This window comes from Bactrocera latifrons, unplaced genomic scaffold (genome assembly GCF_001853355.1).
Source record: "Bactrocera latifrons isolate USDA-ARS-PBARC rearing strain unplaced genomic scaffold, ASM185335v1 scaffold_18, whole genome shotgun sequence".
NCBI classification, from domain to species: Eukaryota; Metazoa; Arthropoda; class Insecta; order Diptera; family Tephritidae; genus Bactrocera; species Bactrocera latifrons.
Window position 1 is genome coordinate 1,751,646 of NW_017535296.1, and position 21,227 is coordinate 1,772,872.

Sequence of the window (21,227 nt, forward strand, 5' to 3'; positions counted from 1 at the left end):
TTTTTTGATTTGTAAACCTCTTAGCAAAAATTGTTGGTATTTCAGTTACTCTCATACCTACATACATATTTATATGCGGTTACAAAAATATTTATAAAATTTATCAAAAATATTGCGCCAAAGTTCTTGTTTCGAAAAAACTTGTACGCTTTCGGAAACCCGAATTTTTATTTCAATATTAGTTTATTGTTTTGTAATTTGCTGTTTTTCTTCAGTTTGTTTTTATATAAAAAAGATATTTTGTAATTTTGTAAAAGTCCTTAAAATTCTTTATCAAAAATATGCGCATCTGTATGGAAAAAACTGTGTTCCGTACGCCAAATTAGCCATTTTTCAGTTGTTAGTATGAAACAAAAGTTTAGCATTGAGTTCTTTTTTTTAATTAATTTACTGTTAGTCTGATTTTTTATCAAAATTGTAGAATATATTTAGTTATTGAATATAATTTTTTATAAAAATGTTGCCTTGTTGTCTTAGTTTCTTTATTTTTAAATTGTGTTTTGTACAAATGCTGCCTTTCAATATCGAACAGTCTTATCTGTTACACATTTAGAATAAAAAACGTACAAAATTTTCGTTAGAAAAATATTTTGTTTAAGCACAAAGTGGCTTACACTTAACGGCAGTTCAAATTCATATCAAGTATACTAGATGCGAAATTTCCACGTCCAAATACGGCAGAGATTTGTTAGTCAAATACTCGTCTGCGTACATATGTATATCCACTATAAATGAGTACATTGTACAAAAATATGCTTTGCTGGTGTAAAAAAATATTAGTTGTTCGCTTTAATTACGTCGTTTTCGACTTTGATTTCGTTTGGAGTTTGTGGTGTGTAAGAAAAGCTTCGTTGATTAAAAATTCGGTTTCGTTGTCGCACACTGTGCGCTTTGCTCGCTTATATATCTCTCTCTCTCTCTCTTTCTTTGACGCCATATCTTTCCTTCTTTCACCTCTTTCTCTTTCACTCTAATTGTAGCGGTTTGATGCGCTTTTTCGCTAGTCGATTCGCAAATTCTAGAAATTTCACTCTCGAAAAGATTTCTCTCTCAAGCCACTCCTCAAGGAGTCGTTTTAAAACTGGCCGGCGTAACTTCGCTTCGTTCCACGCGCGACTTGCGCTTCTTTAAACAGTTTCACGTTCCACATTTCTGGCGAAAATTTCTTCACCTTTATATATTTCTCTCTCGTACTCCTTTATTGCTATGAAAACGGCAAAAGCATTCTGCTTTCCGCACACTTTAACACTTTTCATTTGTGCTTTGTTTTTAAAGTTTTTCTCAAAATTTATTATTTTTTTGTATTTTTTCTTTAAGTGTAAATAATTATGCTTTTTTTCTGCATTGCTTCACTGCTGCTTGCTTTTTAAATTGTAAGTATTGCTGAGGCTATTGCCGCTGGAACTTCACTTTTGTTGCACTCATCGCGTAACAAGGAAGCCACAACCGATTGCAACAACGATGACTGTGACGACAGTGGGCCAGATAAAACCCTTGAATGGCTGCAAAGAGAAGAAGAGAGAACATAATAATAAATATATGGTTTGAATTTCATATGTTCTAGAAAGTAAAGTATATAGATAACATAATCTCTACAACATATCTGACAGAAATAATCCCATAAATAAAGATAGGTACTTGTTGGTGTAAATTTTTTCATCCTTAATCCTAACATACCCATAATTATGATAATCTGGACTTGAAGAAAGATAACTCACTGCGATCTGAGATAATGTGTTTTTGAAAGTTATATGTTATATAAATTAGGAAAGCTTATCTATGTATGTTGGAAAAATTCTGTGATACAGTCTTTTTCTACGAAAAGAGATACGAGCCTCAGCCTCATCTAAACTTACACGTTCGCAAGTGGTTTCTATGGTGTTTTTAAAGAATCTTCTGATTGAGTTAAACCTCAAAAAAGTGAGTGATGCATTTGCAGGTGTGAACACTATTTATTTTTTTATATTTCACCCCCCAAATACTCTGCTGCACTCATCAAAGTTACCTTAGTAATTCTTTCATATCTTTTTACACAAACTCCATAATTGCTAATAGCGACCTCTCGCGATAAATTATGATATATGGAAGAAATGTCTATTTGTTTGTCACTCAACAGGTTATTCGGAGAGTATTTTGAATACAAACATTTCTATTACAAAGAAAATGTATTGTTTAAAAGATATTCCGAGGCGGCTTAGAAGGTTTATAACACTCGTTAATGGCTTAAAGTACGGCAAATAGTTGAAAAAGCAAGATGGAGTAAATTTTTAATAGTAAATATTCTTAATTGCGCATTGGCGGTGCTTTTATCCGAGTAATGTGTGGTATTAAAGCAAAAACATATCTAACATATAATTAATAAAGAGACAAAAGTGATTTTCATAGTCAAGTGGATTTTTCTGCTATCCATAACGTCATTGAATAACTCCCTATGTGTATTATAATGAAGTCCGAAAACTTTTGGCATTAAAACAACACTACTCATTTATTCACTAGTGCAAGTAAATCAAAAAAATGTAGCAAAGTTCTAATCTCAATAGCACATAATAGGCTATTAAATGCATTATTGTAACACTTTGCCGCTGAATAAACTGACTAACATAAATATGGATTATTTCAATAACAGCCCCCGCATGCGAACTCGGAACACCTGGTAGTGTTCCTGGCTGCTTAAATGCTCTATATTTGCACATTTTCATATATGTGTGTACATTTGTGTATATTTATACAAGTGTGTGTCTGTTCATCTAGCCTCTATTTTGTTTCGGGTCAAACTGCCAGCGATACTCATCGGCGGCGCATAAAATCCTCCCCAAAGACCAATTTACACGTGCACTTCAACATTAAGGCAGCACTTAAGTATGCATGTTGTACTTACATACTAATGTATATGTACTTATGTGGTCATCAATAAATAATTTTTATGTCCGCACCACTGGCATTTGATAAATGTAACAAATGCGCTTATAATTACAATAAAAATGTGCCGAAAATTTCTATCAATGCCACTGCCAGTCCACTAGTGGTCATATAAATATTTTGTGGACAGGCACTTGAATGAAAATATGCATACGAGTTTGTATGTATATCAGTAGGGTCTCTGTGGTGCATAAGTAAATAAAAGAATGTTTCATAACAATTGGGGTTAGTTAGTTTGCTATTTTTTTCAGAAGCAGAAATATGGATTTATTATTTGATTACTTTTTCGCTTGATTGGGCACTTGTTTTGTATTTCCTTAGATTTGAGGTGGGTAAGGGTGGTTTAGGTTTTACTTGCATATATGCAAATGAAGTGTGTCATCTTTTTAGTCATAAATTTTCATAATTTTTGGCATTATTCACCGTTTAATTGTTTGGAAAAAGAAAGGCATTTCGAACATTTGTCTCAATTTCTTTTTTTTTTCGACAGAAGTCGTGCGAATATTTGGTGGCAAAACTGTTGATGAAAAAGAGAACGTCGAGTGAAAAATTAGAACAATAGAATCTGAAAATGATGTTAGAAAAATTACTAATTGAAAAAAAAAAAAAAATCGTAAAATGAAGAAAAAAAAAGTTCAATTGTTTATTGCGTAATTCTGTATTATCCTTCCTTATAATACATAATTAGGCTATAAAGCTTTTTAGTGGATTATTTTATTCTTTTATAAGTATGTAAAATGTTTTAAATTTTCAGCCTAACGTGAGTAATTTTTGCGAGAATTCCACTTAGATATCTCACTTTTCTTTCTTGAGTAGATATCAATTGTGTTGCATATTTTGAGGCGCATAAAGTTGATTAATTTGGTATTTATTCCCCTCACTTCATATAAAAGTTTTGAAGGCTTTTCTGCCAAAAAAGGTTATAAAATCGCATTGGAAAATAGTTTTCAATACAATTTTAAATTTCTTCGGATTTATTCAAGTAAGCAATCTTTAGACTTTTTATAAATCAAGCTTCCACAAATACATGAGTGAGCTTAATTATTTATTCCCAATTTGTAAAACTAATTTTCAGAGTGGGTGAGAATGCTACTCGAATGTATTATTTTTATATATATTTTATATTCTTTGTTATTTTTTATGATCTTTTTCTGCTAACTTCTTCGGTAAATAATTTATATTTTCTTTGTGAGCCCGCCATTTGGTTCAAATATCTGTAAAATCAAAAATATACATATTTTAGTAGCAAGTCTTATGTAGGCAAAGATGCCGTGTTTTACTTTTTTCCGGTAGTAGAAGCTCCATTTTGTATCTAAACGGCAATATTAAAAATATTCCTAAAATGATTGAAAAAATTCGATTACTTTTTTTTTTACTTCCGGAATAAACTATAAAAAAAATGTCTCAGGGTTCTTGACTTGGCTAACTACTTAAAGAATAATATATTAAAAATCTGAAGAAAATTAAGAAAAATATATGTCTTCATCAATATGCCAATATTAAAACCATTTATAAATACATGTTAGAAAGCGAAAAACTCGATTAAAATTTCTTTACTTCAAGAATAAAATATCAAAGGTGTGTTAGTTCCTTCAAGGTTTTTAACTGCGCTAACTTCCTAAAAAGGTCAATTAAAACTCTGAAGAAAATCAAACAAAAATCGGCTTCATCTATTTTAATCGTTTTCCGTACTTCTTCTTAAAATAATTCTAAAAAAAAGTCTATCTTCAGTTATCGTATCATTTTTAAATGCTGTTATAATTCAGTTTCATTTAAATTGCATTTTTCTGTAGTTTTTAAACAACACACGAACTAAATGCAGCCTGATGTTTTGCTTCTTAAACAGAACCTAGCACACAGCTTTAAAACAGCTGGCTAAAAAAATACAAGAAAAAAACATCTCACCATGATAAATGCAACTGAAATTTGAAACTGTAATTACGCGCTTCAGTAAACAACTAGAAAAGGTCATTAACATACAAAAGCAAGGCAGAAAATTACATTTCAACGCAAGCGTTGGGGAAAAAGTGCAATAAAAGTATGTATGTGTGTACATATATATGAATGCATGGATATTTTACTCGAACAAGCAACAATGCCTGCACCTACAAAAATACTTAGGAAGCAATAAAAATACTTACAGCTGTGCGCCTAGCGGCAGCATGCGTCAGTCACACAAAAGTTGCTGACAGCAGAAAAAAATTGGCGAAAATCAAAAAATTTGTTATCACAATTAAAATGTGTCACACAAAGCAACAAATAAATTACGGTAAACTGGCAAAAATTATTAAATTAAAGTGCATTAAATTGAAGCACAAAAAAAAAAAATCAAAAAAAAAAAAAAAAAAAATACTTAGAACAAAGTGCTCGTAAAAACCGCCTGGATTTGCATTTTCCGTTTTGCTGTTGCTTAGAAATCCGCATAAAAAAGTTAAAAAAAAAAAAAAGTCCACGAAACTTTAGCCAGCAGCCAACGCGGCGGCAAAGGCACAACGGGCAGGCGCACTCAGCTGGGCAGTCGGTGTGGCGGTTCAAGTGACAATAAAATTCGTATTTTTCGCGATAAAATTTAATTGCGCAGCTTTGCGACGTCAATAAAATCAACAAACTGTACCAACAGCAAAAAAATACACAAAAAGTTACAAGAAAAAATATATAAATTACAACAAAAATAAGTTGTAGCAAAAGGTTTTGCCGCTACTGACGGCAAGCGCCTAGAAACCTGCTAGTTTTTAGTGACAACACACTGCAGCTACGCTCCTCACCCTCTGTCCATTTATCGACAGGCAGTCAGCGCGTGTTCGGCGTACGTGTGCTTGATGGCACTACTGCACTGCGCTGGTGTCCATTGGCCCGCATGCCTATCATTGGCTCGCCAGCGACTTAGATTGCATTTTGCATTTATTGTACTGCAGCGTAATAAAATTGTTACGCTTTCCATATATAAAAAATTTATAACTATATGCACATACACATACATACATACTTATTTGCGGTAGTTTTTTAATTTGTCGTCCAACGTACGTTTGGCTTTCGCATGTGGCCCCACAAGTGTTTCGAAAACAAAGAGTTTCGAAAGCTTCCTTTATGTGCGTCTATAAATGAATGAACTGTGTCATATTGCAGTTTTTATTCTACAGTATTCTACGATTTTATGTTTTTGCTTTTTTGCACGCTCTGCAGTATGGCGCAATTTACGTCTTAAACTGTGAAGAACACCTGTGTTTATAGGCGGCACATTTGTGTTTACAAAGTGATGGGAAGGTATTTTTTGAAAAAGGTTTTCTTAAATAAAATTATTTTTCTGAAGAAGACATTCCTTGTTAATTATTCACTCATTCAGACACAATTTGGTTGTAGGGTAAAGAGAAAATTTGCCCACGCTGTCAAGGAATGTTCTGTGCTGAAGATGATTAATGTTGCACTTAGTGGGTTATTTTAAGAATATTACAAGCTAGTTGGTATAAGTTATATAGTAAACATTACTTTTTTGAAAATACATTGTTTTTACATTATTAATAATAAGAGTATACAATATAGGTCACCAGTATACCGTAGATACCATAGATTACTCACAAACATGTGCAGAAATAACACATAGGATGTATCATATAATATTTGGACTCTATTAGACTCGGACCGGTATTGAACAAAAATTGAGGATCGGGTTTGCAGTAATATCAGTTATGAACTATAAAGAAATAACCACTTCGAAAATAATCCGAAATATAAGTTAAAACGATTTCAAAGTAGCGCCAATATATTGAGAAAACATATTCATTTGGATATTATTAAAATATTCTTATTTTTGTAAGGACATACGTTTCTGAAATTTAAATATTTTTGACCTTCAACCGCACAAAATTCAAGTTTGCAGGCATTATTTAGGGTTGAATTGCTCTTCTTTAATAAGAATATAGAAACCAGGATAGTGTTTCTGTTGGAGACACTAGATTTTATACTTATTTTATCTTATTAAATGGTTACTCGACAATTACTTTTCTCTGCGTTTCCTCATTTCCTCTATGTTTAAGGACGAGAAAATGAGATAAATAATCAGTAATAGATTTTTATTGCTATTTATTTTGTGTGAGAATAATAAGACATTCATCGAAAATATGCATACCTAAAATCAAATATGTTCAGTTATATGAGAGATCATAAAATTAGGATTCTTTTTAAATTTCGAAAAGTTTCTAGATATTATTGCAACTATCGCCAAGTATTCAAAAACCTCATTTTCTCTTAGTTAGCTATCAAAAGATTCTGAAAATATTCGTTATGTTGCAAAATAAAAAGATTCGTTAAGTTTTCAAATTCGTCGATAAGTTCTAAAAAATTTCGTAATACATAGTTTTCAACACTTTTTAACTTCAAAACCTTTTGGTAAGCTTAAATTTATAATAGTTTTGAACTCTTATAATCTTTGTAAACATTCAGAAGCTTTCGTCAAGTTTCAAATACTTTTGTGTAACCTCAAGACCCTTCGATAAGTTTATTGTACATGCTTCATGTTATGAAATCGTTCATTCATATTAAAAAAAAAAAAAAAAAAACTTCGTCAAATTTTCAAACTTTTTGTTAAACTTCAATAACATTTGGAAAGCTTCAATAGACGTTTATATAACAATGAAAACCTTCGCTATAACTTAAAAACTTTGGATAAATCGATCGTTATATTAAAAAAAAAAAAAAATATTTGCCGATTCTTTATTTAAATATTTTTTTTATGATTAAAATATACAATATTTATGAGTATTGATTGATGATGAGAGCCATATTATATTGGCTAAGGTCAACTTGTGTTTTTAGGTATCAGTTTAAGGGGCAAACTAATTATTTTCTATATTACTCATAGTTTGTCAGTTTTAATTATAAAATTCAGTTTGTGACTTACTCTTTCTCTCACCTTCTTCTCGTACTTTGATTTTGGCACATCCTTTTTCTTCTTTCGTGGCGGTATTCGTCCATTAAATTCCTGCAAACGTTCACGGCCGGCGGTAAAATTATCATAACGGTCATCGAACTCATCCCAGCTGGTCTCGTGTTCGCTATGATACTCGCGTTCATCATCATTGGTGGTTGACGTACGACGAGAGCTATATGAATAAATAATAAAATATTTATTGCATTCATTAAAATAAGACATATATGACAACAAAGATTTTTACAAGGAACGAACGCTGTGAATTATAAGAAATCAGTCTACATTTATCAAATAGCATGAAAATGAAAATCATGTCGCCTACTTGTGAAAAATGCTTGCGAGTTTTTATCACAACACATAATGTGTGGAATCAACGAAGAATAAGTAGCGATCATGTGTGTGGGAGAGGTGAATGAGCAGTACAAGTGACCAGCTGCGAATTGTGCTCATTCTCATGGCGATAAAAGAAATATGTATATGTGCAAGCGATAACATAGGCGCTATGATCGAGACACACTGATCGACACAATTACACTTGTAAGTTAGCAAGCTGCAGCTTAAAGCGTTCAAGTCTTTAATTATAGGGATTATCTTGACAGCAAAAGATCGTCGAACATGTTAATATGTATTGCAAGCGCTAGCTGTTTGGGAAGCTGGGGGCCTGTACATTTGCCGACGGCTGCTGTCGCCATTGGCGTTGCCAACCAAGTGATAGCGTACAATATATATGCGGTGCGTGAAAACATGTCATGGGAATTGATATTTTTAGCGTATAAACAGCAGGCAACAAAAGTGAGATTTCGCAATCTAAATGGCGCGTTAATGTGTTGCGGGAGCTGCTGTCGGTCGTTGATCGCGCGCGCAATCACACTACGTTTGCTTTACCCCCGCATATGCTTTCTTAAATATTCAAACATTACAATATATGTACATATATAGTATGATCGAAATCAGCAGCGCTGTACGCTTATAGTTGACACTTTGCTAAGCACATCGCACTACTGTATAAAGTAGGCGTTTTGAGGCGATAAGAGAGTGTATTGTACTGTAATTTATTGAATGAAAATTTGGTATAATCTTGACGTTAATGAGTTGTACTCAATTTGTTCACTGTTTATTTATGCTGTTCAAAATAAGCATTAAAATTCGTACTGGTTAATAATTTCAAAGTTATGTTATTATTCAGTTTTCGTTTAAAAATAAAAGTAATTTCTAGTTCAGGAAACACTTTAAATACTGACGAAATTTTTTTTGCGCGTTCGTTAAGTTTTCAAAACTTTCGTCCAGTTTTGAAAACTTTCGTTAAGTGTTGGAATAGAGTTAATAGAGACAAATTTAGTTGAAATTATTTTATTTCAAGACATTTATTGCCAATTAAAGTGCTTTTCAATAAAATTTTTGTAAACAAATTATTATTAGGAAAATGTGCATGCTTGAAAATAATTTTTTAAGTACAACTAAAGTTAGTAATTAGCATTACTATGTACACTTACCGCTTCTGCGCATCTGAGAGGCTGCGATGCAAACGCGAATGTCCGCCCATACCGCACGATGTCGTCGATGTGGATGTCGACGCTGTTGCCACACAACCGCGTTGGTGCGTTGTCGCTTCCGTCGCCCCGAATACATTGCCGGTGCAGGTGCTCGCATTGGCGGTGAGCGGTGTCGGCGGTGGTGTATATTGATAATATGGATATGTATATTGTTGGTATTGTTGTTGCGGCGCTGGTTGACTATGTGCACCATTGTGACTACTCGACGGCATTGGTGGTGCCGATTGCGGTGGTTGTAGGTGTGATGCGTTGCTGCAACCGCCACTGATGTTGTGATGACGAAAGAAGGTATTCTCTTCGCCAGCCGCATAACTGACGCTGGTACGTGGTGTACGTGGTGTACTAAGACTGAGTGGGAAAAAAACTTCGCCATTGCCGACACCGGCACCACCACCACCGCCGCCACCGCTGCCACTCCCTGTGTATGGTGAGGGACTGTGCACTTGACAGCATGGACTGGCTGGTGGGGGATACTGGAAGGCGGTAGCATCTGAAAGTAGAAGAAATTAGATGGAGATGTGAGAATTTAGTAGAAATTACTTAGTAAAAAATAGTTATTTTGTCGCATTTGACGAAAAAGTTTGTGGATTGGACATAAAATTCTTAGTCATGATTTATAGAGCTACAAATAATTTCATTTATTAGCTTTTTTTTATTTATATTTATATATTAGCTTTTGTCGTTATATTTAAAAATATTTTGTAGTTTCACAAAATATTCGTTCAGTTGAAAATATTAATTTTACAATAAATTACAATTTTTAGTCAAAAATGTATTAAATAAATTTCGTTAAGTTGTTGGTGTTTTCGTTAAGTTTTACAAAGAAGTTTAGAGACAATATCTTTAAGCCACTTGCGTATTTCTCAGGTGTATGTAATAGTTTTTGGTCAAATAAGCAAAAAAATATTTCGTTAAGTTTTCTATTTCTTCACTTTTCTTTGTCAAAAATTGGAAGCTAATAAAATAAAATAATAAAAGTTAAGGACTTGATTCTAAAAATACATTTTTAATCGGATTAATAAAAAAAGTTTCGTTAAGTTTTTACATTTTTCGTTAAGTTAAAAGAAATATTTAAAATTGTTATATCATAATACAAGTTAATAACTTATTCCAAAAGCAATATTAAATGACCCCAGAATAATAAGATTGTGAGAACATTCTTCTGGCACCACCTGTATGACGTTTCCGTCACTGTCACCACGCACTTTTTGATAAAACACCACTTAATTTTATAATTGGCCACAGTAAATAGTATAAAGTTACAAAACTAACAAATTGGCGCTTTTATATACATACAAGCCATCAGCAAATAAGCTGCAACTCAGGCTAAAAATGACAAGCCACCTGAGATCAAGCGATCATATACACTTACACAAAGTAGTAAATGTATTTTTGCAAATATTGCACATGTGTACACAATGGCGTCGGCATGTTGAATTGAACGCATAAAAGCAACAACAAAAATATATGCAAAGTAAGCAGCCCAGCTCTTAATGCATTGAAAGCGTTTGAATGCAAATGCGAAATCATAAAAATCAATCAAGCAGAAGAAGGCATTTAAAAGGTGGAAATAAAGCAGAAATTAAACATGAAAAAGGTGCCAATAAAAATTGCATATAATTTGCATGAATTATACAAACTATTCTGTAAAGTATGTGGAAAAGGCATATGTCAGCTAAGCGCAAACATATACATGGAAATATATTTGCATATATGATAAATGTAAGTGGTTAGAGGCAAGCGAGCACACATATTAGATTTACGCGAGTGCACGGCTAATAAATGCAAACACAACTTGCCACTTTGCATATTGCAATGTAATTTGAGCTATGCTGTTTTACCTTATTAACTAAGCTTTGATTGTTTCATAAGTAATTCGCTCTTCTTTGAATTTAAATGGCACATTAACCTTTGAGTTGCTAAACTTGCTATAAAAGAATAATTATAAAAAATTTTTATCGATTTTTGATTAATTATTAATGAGAAATTATCGATATATGGATGTGTGCTTGCTCTTTTCCTGTCGTATTACTAATTTTTAGAGCGATTTTGTGGATTCTGGTGATTCGGGTGATTAGGGAAGTTTATGTAATTGCTTGGATTCCGTTCCAATTCCGATTATCTTTATATACTTTTTTTCATAAATTTTTTTGTTTTGTATAATTTTTTTTTTAATTTTTTTGTTTCAATATTTTTTTCCAAATATTTGTATTTTTGTTTTTTTTTCGAAATATTTAATTTTTCGAAAACTTTGTAACCGATACCGCAAAAACATAGAAATCAATGCGCCATTAACCGCTACCGCCAATAACTCGTCGCAGCCGCCAAAACAGTGGCGCAATTCTGCACATTTGACCCACTATCCTTGATCTCACGCGTACATTGATAGCAGCAACAAGACAAGCTAACAGTTACAGCTTTGTACGTAATTGGCGAGACAACTTGAATAATAGCAACAGCAGTCGCCGCTAAATGAGAAACGTTTAAAAGGAGCAGAGCAGAGGAGTGCGGGGTAAAAGCAAATGCTGTGCAAACCTTGCGCTCAGCTGTTCAAATGTTTAATTTCATTATGAACAGACGCTTTGCCGCAGATAGCAAAAGCTAATGGAGCGTAAATTTGTTGTTATTAACATTTTCGGAGGCAACTCGAATGATTGTTCGTTGTGGCTGCAGGCATTGGCACGAACTGTGCAGCGTGCCACTCCTTAACAGCGAAAAGAATGAGTAAAAGAAGAAGAAGAAGAAATATTTTTTATTAATAAAAAAGAAGAAAAAAGTTGGTAACTAATTTCGTTGTTGCTGTTGTTGGTATGTAACATTTGCAACACGCTTGCTGCCACCGTAATAAATGCTGCTGATTTGGTTTGCTTTTGTTGTTGTTTTGCTATTTTTTGCTATCACGCGCTGACAATGATGTATAAGCATTTGTTGCCATTAGCCGCTAGCGAGCTGGCGCACGTGAATCGCTCGTTCGATTGGTCGTTTGGCTGGCGGCCGCGCAAGCTTAAGCAGCCGGGCAGCTGTCGTCGCTAACCTTGAAATGTAGTAGCATCATTAATTTCATTACAGCATAACACATGGTGGATTTGCTGTCATTTGCTATTTTACAATGCATTTTTTTCCAACTCGTGAAGCTGAAGCGCAATAATGGTAGTAATAAAGTAATAACAACAACAATATGCAATGCTATTTGAATATTTGAACTGCAGCTTGGTTGGCATTTAAAATGGCATTAGAACAATATTAGATATGAGTTAGCGTTTTTTTGTTGAACTTTTAATTGTTGTTGTAGTTGTAGTAAAGTTGTTGCTGTCGCTGTTAGAAGTGCGGTATATGCGGTATATTCTAATGAAGCATGAAAATGCAATTGTTGGAATAATTACAACAATAGATAAAATTGTAAAAAAAAAATTAAAAAATAGTTATGAAAAACTTATTCAAGATTATTATATAAAATTTGATTGCATTGAGGGAAAGAGGGGCGATGAGAAGTGGCTGGCTTGAGAGAGAAAAAAAAAAATTAGAAAGAATTTGAAATGAAAAAAGTGACCTCATTTTTTTAACCATAATAATGATAAGTTCAGCTAAAAATAAAAATTTAGCGAATAGCATAATTCTGAGGTGACTTTTGTAGAAAAAAAATGACTGAAAGCTTTCCACTTTTCAAAATATTATTTAAGTATTTTTAACAGATTTGCAACCATATATTTTGCTACAGACAACAAATCAGAAATATATATTTATCCTGGGCTGAACTTGTTACTCATAGTCACTTATTCAGAAGTGAATATCAGTCATCGTATAGGTATAAAAATATTTCTTCCATTCCAAAAATTATGTATTCAAGATGTCGTGATCTAAGACCGTCGACTAAAATGATCGAAAACACAAAAGTTTCGACACAATTCTATTGCATACTAATGAAAATTCGCTAATAGAGAATGCTACGTACTCGATAATCGTGATGCCAATACGATCAAAAATTTTGAGACGCCGAAACGAAACAAATCTCTCCGATTCCATATGAGATGCTTCACGGAACCCTTAAATGTACTTTTGTTAAGCCACACAACCTTTAAACTAGTAAGATAATACTCGCTAGAATCTCTAAAGTCGAGTCTAAACTACGCGATTGTCTCCTTTGGTGGCATATTTGTATGCACTGATGATTTACATACCTCTCAGAAAAAAATCTTTGAGTTCTTCTTATAAATAGCAAAAAGTAAAAGATATATATCTAAGTTCTAAGCATCTTAAGACTCTCTGAAACACTTTGTTTACAGCTGTATTATATATATAATACAAAAAATATTATAATATATAATATATAATATTTTCGCTTTGCTAATTAATCACTCGGTTCACAGTTAAAGAACTATACCACCCTAACACAGTTACTGCATTATAGTATCAAAATAAAACAAGCGCACTGTAATCGTTGTTAAAGAAAAGTGACAGCCACAAATATTTTCTCAGCCGCAACTGACTTCAAAGATAAACTTGCCGCCTCGAAATTTATTTTTGCGGTATGTGCGCTAGAGTATTTTCTTGTATTCATACATTAAGAATGTTATTGTTGTAATTAGTAAGCATATTTTACTTATTTTTTATCACATAAATGCTACAAGATTTTTTAATAGCTGCGCGTTGTTGTAATTTATTCTTGACTATATTTTTTTTTTTTTCATTTATTGGGAACATGCATATATTTACAGATTCAAGTGGTGTTGTTGTTATTGTTTAACGTTTGGTAGTTTGAACTAATTAAAAAGCAATTACAACATTTTATACTAGATTTTCGCAAATCATGTCAGCATTATGGCAATTTTCAATATAATTTCTGATTTTTTATTGTTCTATGCAGAGAATGCGTTGTTTCGAGGCAGACTATGAGGCATCGACGTTGTTTTTGTTGACTCTTTTGGTTGCTTTGATAAGTTGCCACGTGTTGTTGGATATGTGCTGTTAGAGTAGTTGCTTCTTTGGAGCATCTTTTGGCAGCAATTGATTGCTGCTTGTGGTTTGAGATAAGAAAAAGGACAAAGAAGATGAGAAAAGAGAGGAGAAGGGCGTACCAATTGTTAAATATGTAAATATTAAGTTGCAATCATTTAAGTATAATCATAATTTCAATTCACTTGGCATAATTCAATTAATTCTAATAAAAATATTCATCTTCATCAATTAATTGATTATATTAATTTTAAAGATTAATTCTTGGTCATATTTTACTTTATATGTCACCAATAAACTTTATTGAAATAATTTCTTCTATTAAAAGTTTGGTTTTTTTCCGAACTAATTTCTTCTTGTACAACAAAATCGTTTAGTCATAGGATTAATTTAATTTACTTACTTAATTTGTAAAAAAGTTAGCTAAAACTTGTTTTATATGTGAAATTGAATAAAAATGAATCCCAGAAAGAGTTCCAAAGAATGAAAGTCATTTGTTTAATTGAGTTAAAGTAAAGTGAGTGCCTTACTATAAATTAAATAGTACTAACCAAAACTTTGAGTATTTTTTATTAATTCTATGCTAATGTAGTTGACTGCATTCATTTTGAATATTAGTTAGACTTTAATTTTTAAGTCATTAACTAATTTAATAGATTTTTTTAATTTTACCATTCAGTGCTTTGCGTTTGAATATTTACATAAGAAGGATAAATGTTTCGAATTTGCATGCTGAAAAATTTCAAAATTTTTGATATTAAAAATAGTCAATTAAAAATGTATAAATTGGTTGAATTATAATCGACTAATTAGTTAGCTATAATCAGTTGATTAAAAAAACATTGCGTGGAATTTATTTTTGTGCACAAAAAAATGTTTTATTTATGAAAAGAAACATGCAAAGATTTTGATATTTGATTATTTAGTTAAAGAGTAAGGTGCCCGTTTAGCTGAAAAGTCATTTGGCTTTTTGATTGATTAGTTAACTATAATCAGTTTATTGAAAATCCATCTCGTGAGACTTATTTTTGTACACAAGAAATAATTTAGAATCCAAAATTCATTATTTGATTATTTAGTCACTGATTAAGTCTCACATTTAGTTGATAAGTCGTTTGGATTTAATTATAATTAATGGCTAAAGCTAATTTTTAAAAATTGCAGCTGGATAAAAGTTGCAGTGTGAACAAGCGTGAAGGTAGTCGATAATAAAGCAATATCATTTATATTATTGAAAATTTATAGGCATTATCCTTTATTAATTTTCTAATTTAATTAACTGCATTAGTAAGGCACTCCTACATTTATGACTAACTGAATGACAGTTAAAAATCAGCAGAAATTATGAGACGCATTTTCTCATGCAAAACTTTAATCAAGTAATCACGTACGCACACACACACACACACACACACTCACGTTGCAACAATTATAAATTTAATGCAATGTTCCGCTTCATGCGCCATCACAACTTTAATCTAATAATAGTTGCGCATACGCCATGTATGTACCTGCATTAACACATACATACATATACTATCTTCACGACTGCTCATGGCAGATGCGAATGAATGCTACAAATGCGCGGCGATCTTTAAAATTTATCATCATTTTATACTTTTGCTAATGCATATTATGGCATAAGAATTACCCGCTGCAATATTTATTGCAAATACACACACATTTACATATGTATGCATAAATAATATAAAGAGCATGTGAATGACAAAGTAACGAGACAGACGTACAGGCCAGCAGTTGTAATCAGCCAAGCTAGCCGTTGGCGTTGTGGTTATGCGCTGGTAGCTAAGCTAAGCTGCGACGCAACAGCTTGGCCTTGAAGTTTTGCAATAATCTTTTTTTTGCTTTTTATACTTAAATGTGTTATTTATAATTTTTTTGCGCGATTTTTTTGTGTTACAATGCGCTTGTAAGTTCCTTTGCAGCAATAAATGCAAAAGACAGCAAGCAGTAATTATTTAGTTGTGAATATGTAAGGAAACAGAAAAAAGGCAAAAAGCGCATTTTGCGTCATTTTAAATTGCCAAGCGGGTGGTGCTCAGCTTACGATAATGAGCGGCAACTACAAGATACTGGTTTAAATATACCCGCATTTAAGAAAAAGTTGTAATGAAGTAATTAATAAGTACATACATATTAGTATATAAGCGGTATATGTGTATGAGTTATAAAATAAATGCCATTGAATATATTTCTAATGAAAAAACAGCAAATTTATGTTAAATGGTGTCACTGAAGATTAAAGCTGCAAGTGTGCTTTACTGCTTGTTACAACTGACTGAGGAAGCGGGTTAAATGGCGCAAGTTGAAATATATTTTGAACTCGTACCACAATAAAGGTGTGGCTGCATGTTACTGGTGGCTGATTTGCTGTTAATCTTTATTTATATGCACCAACATATGCATTTGTACATATAACGAGGTTATATTGTTTGATATATCTTTCACACTTGAGACAAGTTCGAATTATTTGCACCTAGTATAAAGAAAAAATAATAAATTTTCACATTTCCATAAGTCGCACTTTAAAAATAATATAAAAAAACTTAAATCGATATCTCAAATAAATTTTGAGTTGAAGCCTTCTAAAGTTTGTCCATAGTTCGATAGTAACATTAGTTTATTATCGAAACTATACTTTTCAAAATTACTTAAGTAACTTTAAGATTTTTTCTACGTTTTGTATGGAGAATAACCTACCAACCAAGAAACAACCAAGATTTTTCCTAAAAGTCACACTTTTTTAAGATTTGTCATTGTACGGATAGAGTCTTTAGTTTGAAATGTTTTTATGACGGCATGTAAGGACAAGGTTGGGTAGCTGATGCAATGAATAGCTTTGTTATATCGCAGCTAGAGATCACGAATAACTCGAACAATATTTATTTATTTCCTTCAAAAATTTTACTATTGAATATTTGAAATATGAGTAAATATACCAATAAATGAAATAATTATTATTGTTTTATTTTTTATTCCCAAAAAACCAAAGTTTGTGACAGCAGGTGTGTTTCTTAAATTGCTTATTTATCATTATCCATGAAAGAGTTTATATCATTTTAACACTTTCATTGTTTTAAATATTTTATTTCTGTTTTAGCTCTCATTCTTCTTAAAATTTACAACTAAAGCAATTTTTCTTCGCGCCTTTTTCTTTTTTTATTTATTTACAAAATTTTATTTAATTGTTTAATTAATTGTTTCCTTTCGAATAAATATATTCTAGTAGTAATAATATAAAATTTAAACTGGCTCAGTTAATTACTTTTAAAGTGGCACGTGCCCTTTTAATTTTTAATTAAGTATTTACTACGAAATCTGCATAATTTCCGCTGGTGTTTAGAAAATATGTCATAAAATTAATATTTATGAGGCATAATACAAATTATCACAGCACATGTGAAGTGGTTAACAAATGCTTGTCAGTAGTTTTAATTAATTTTATCTGTTTCAAGAGATTTCGAACTATATTATCATAATTATTACTATAAAGGTGGTACTTTTTTTTAATAAGCCATCCCCCAGAAATATTTCATTATACAATATTGCATATATATTTCATAAGTATCTAAAAATTCATTGCACGTGAAAGCTCTTAAAAGTTCCATTTGAACAAGAAGGTTCTAGGCAATGAAAGTTCATTATTATTGTGCATTGAAATGTGAAAGCTTTCATACTTCAACATTAGCTTGAAAGCTTTAAGCTATGTAGACTTAATGTTATTCTGAAAGCTCTACGAAATCAGCAAAAGTCAAGCTTGTATAGTATGGAAACCGAGATGTTTCAACTTTTATCCGGTGAAAGCTGGGTAGTAAGAAAGTGATCATGATATAAATAACCAAAGCTCGGCAAAATTCTGAAAGTTCTTAATCATGAAACTCACCATAATTATGAAAGTTCCACACATTTTGTTAAAAGCGTATTACTATACTATATAAAAGCTTGAATCCGAATACATGGAGTCGGTACTTAAGAGAGAAAACAGTATGAATGACATTGTTTCACAAACTTCATCCATATTATAACGGATATCAAGTATATTGTTAGAATGAAATTTAAAAATAACAATATCGTGAAGCTTTGAAAAACTAAAATTTTAAAAGACTCATATCAGAATAAATGCGAAAATGAAATATGGGCATAGGTTCGAAAATAAGATACATTAAATGGCGATATAAAAATATTTTTTAATCATAACTTGCATTTGCTCTACATTTTGTCAAAAATTTTCATGACAACCCTCAAACTCGCTTATGTTATAAATTATACACTGTTAGTTACAGTTGCAATTCACCAAGTGTTGCATTGTTACCACTTCAACTAACGCTGTCACAAAATTTTTGTCAACTGTCAAACCAACCAACATTTCAGTTATGACAGATGACAGCAGTGTAGCCATACGAGTATGTCTGTTTATTAAAAACTAACGAAAACATTCAACGACTGTGATACTTTTGGAGAAGTCAAAAATTATCATTTATATACATCGACATATAGTTGTATCTATATATACAACCACATATAGTTGTATCTCAGTGTATTGCCGGACAGTCGCACAGATTTTGGCGCACAGCTGGCCACCAAATCACAACCATAAATGACAAATTACGACAACAACAGCAATAACAAAAGCAATACCACAAATCAATGAATATGTGCATGAATGAGCGAGTGAGTAGACTGGCCAGGCAGACTGATCGCATGCCAGCACCAAGTACTATGACCGCTAGCCAGTAAGCAAAAATGTTGCCATTTAAGTGTCAAACAGACAAACAATGTAGCAAAGCAGAAAAAACTTATGCAGCGACAAATGAAAAACTAAAAAGTGGCACAGCCAAAAATGGCAAAACAATGAAGCATACCACAATAAATAATAACAGCACAGACATTGCAACAAAAAATGCGCAAAACATATTGTGATGCAATGTGATCGCCATATAGATCGACTATGGAGTGATATGCGTGCGCTTGATCGATACATGTTATGTTAGCTACTGAATGACAGACAGACAGATACGGAGGTGTCAAGTAAATTTTTAGAAATGCGGGAAATGGACTGAGAATGTTTGAAACAGAAAAATGTCGGTGCAAATAATTAAAATTAGAATGATATTGATATATGTATATATATACAGATATATATGTATGGGTGTACATATATACACATATATTTATATGCTATACTATATATATACTATAAATAAATATAATTATTATTTGTAAATATATAGGAATATATATTTCAACTGCTATATAAGCTGTCTTAAGGACGCTGCTCACAGAGTTTTTTTTTATAGGAAAAACATTTTTTTGCTGATATGCAATTATACACCGTTAATTGACCGCTTAAACGGTCATAAACACTGCCGCCAAACTAAATTTGGTATTAATTGAATGTGCGAAAAGATCGCAAAAATTGGCATTTATGGTGTGGCATGCTTACGCTGAATGCCACATGCGCAAATGATGCACATATATACAAATATACAAGCGTTTCTCTTTATATATATATATATAATCGATCATATGTATAAATATATAAGGCAGATTTACACATGTCTATTGTCCATTTCTGGCGCTGGTCATTGGCGTCTAAAAATCATTTCATACAGAACAAAGCGCTTCAATGTGTAAAACAGGTAGCCACGAATAGCCATAACGGTCAACTATGTATTATATATATATATATATAGGTAGCTGCAGTTGTATATCACATATGTGCCTACCAATTTTTTTTTTTTTTGCACTTTTATAGACTTTTTGCCAATTTTGGCAGACGTCAAGTTCAATGTGTGACCAAATGCGCAAAGCAAGTGTTGCAAGGACGTTGCCAAATTTGAGGCATTAATTACAAGCTAACGGTTATGCTGCAAGGAAATGACTGTTGTGTTTGCCGTAGCGCAATGCGAAGGTTAAAATGCAGGAAAAGTGTTAATTTAATTTCCGACAAATTTTAAAATTTCGAATGTAAAGACCGTTAGTTTTGACATTTTACTCTCTGATGATTTTTTTGGGAACTTTAGTTTTACGAACAGTTTAGGTTTTTTAACGAAAATAAAGATATTTTTTAAATCAAGATACCGTTAGTTTAGACATTTTACATTTTTAATTGATAATAGTGAAGAATATGTTTTACGGAAATGATATTTTTAATGAACATATGTCGTTTTGCAACAAAACAGTTTGTGAAGAATTATTTAGTTTGAATCAAGATACAGTTAGTTTTGATATCTCTCTTTCTGAAACAAGGTTTTCAACAAAAAAAATTACATTATTTTATTTTACTGTGATTTTCTTCAAAAATACATATATGCTAAACTTGGTACATTTTACTAAATTTCTATACATATGCATATATGTATATATGTATGTTTACCAAAGTTTTAAACTAAGTAACATAGTGCATTTAGTAATACATCAGGCATTTCCTTTAAAATGTCTTCTTATTGGCCCCCAATAAATCTTTTCTCATTAGCCAAATTACAATGAATCCTTCGCCATATTTCACAATACCTTGTAAATTGTCACTTTCTCACAGAAAAATAAAAACTTTTTGTTAATCGATTTTTCTTGCAATTTTGTTGTTGTCTTACGTACAGCAACTTGTTGCCATTGTCTGTTCATCATTGTATTTCGTTGTAAAGCAACAAAGAACTTTCTTCACACTCAGCCGTTTTTACGTTGAATGCGCTGAAAACCGGATGTACAAGTGTCTTTAACGCCACATAACGGTTAATTAATTACAAAGGCGTGTAAGATGAAAAAGTGAGCTAATTAACAGTCAGAGTGAGGGCATGTTGCGAAATATAAAAAAGCGCGACAAAAAGCGTAATAAATAATTAATAATTTAGTAA

The 21,227-nt window shown here is 32.0% G+C and overlaps 1 protein-coding gene across 5 annotated transcripts in view; it reads right to left on the reverse strand.

Moving 5' to 3' along the window:
* LOC108967217 (cell death protein hid) overlaps window positions 1-21,227 on the reverse strand; it is a 43,772-nt gene continuing 22,545 nt past the window's right edge. For 3 of the 5 annotated variants that reach the window (XM_018930506.1, XM_018930503.1, XM_018930505.1), the window contains exons 3-5: window positions 9,340-9,889; window positions 7,817-8,018; window positions 1-1,502 (exon numbers count right to left, since the gene is read on the reverse strand). In XM_018930506.1, coding sequence (XP_018786051.1) covers window positions 1,422-1,502; window positions 7,817-8,018; window positions 9,340-9,889 — 833 coding nt within the window. In that variant the 3' untranslated portion in view covers window positions 1-1,421. The remainder of the gene's footprint in view (window positions 1,503-7,816; window positions 8,019-9,339; window positions 9,890-21,227) is intronic. The other 2 variants (XR_001993248.1, XM_018930507.1) reach the window with 2 other exon arrangements.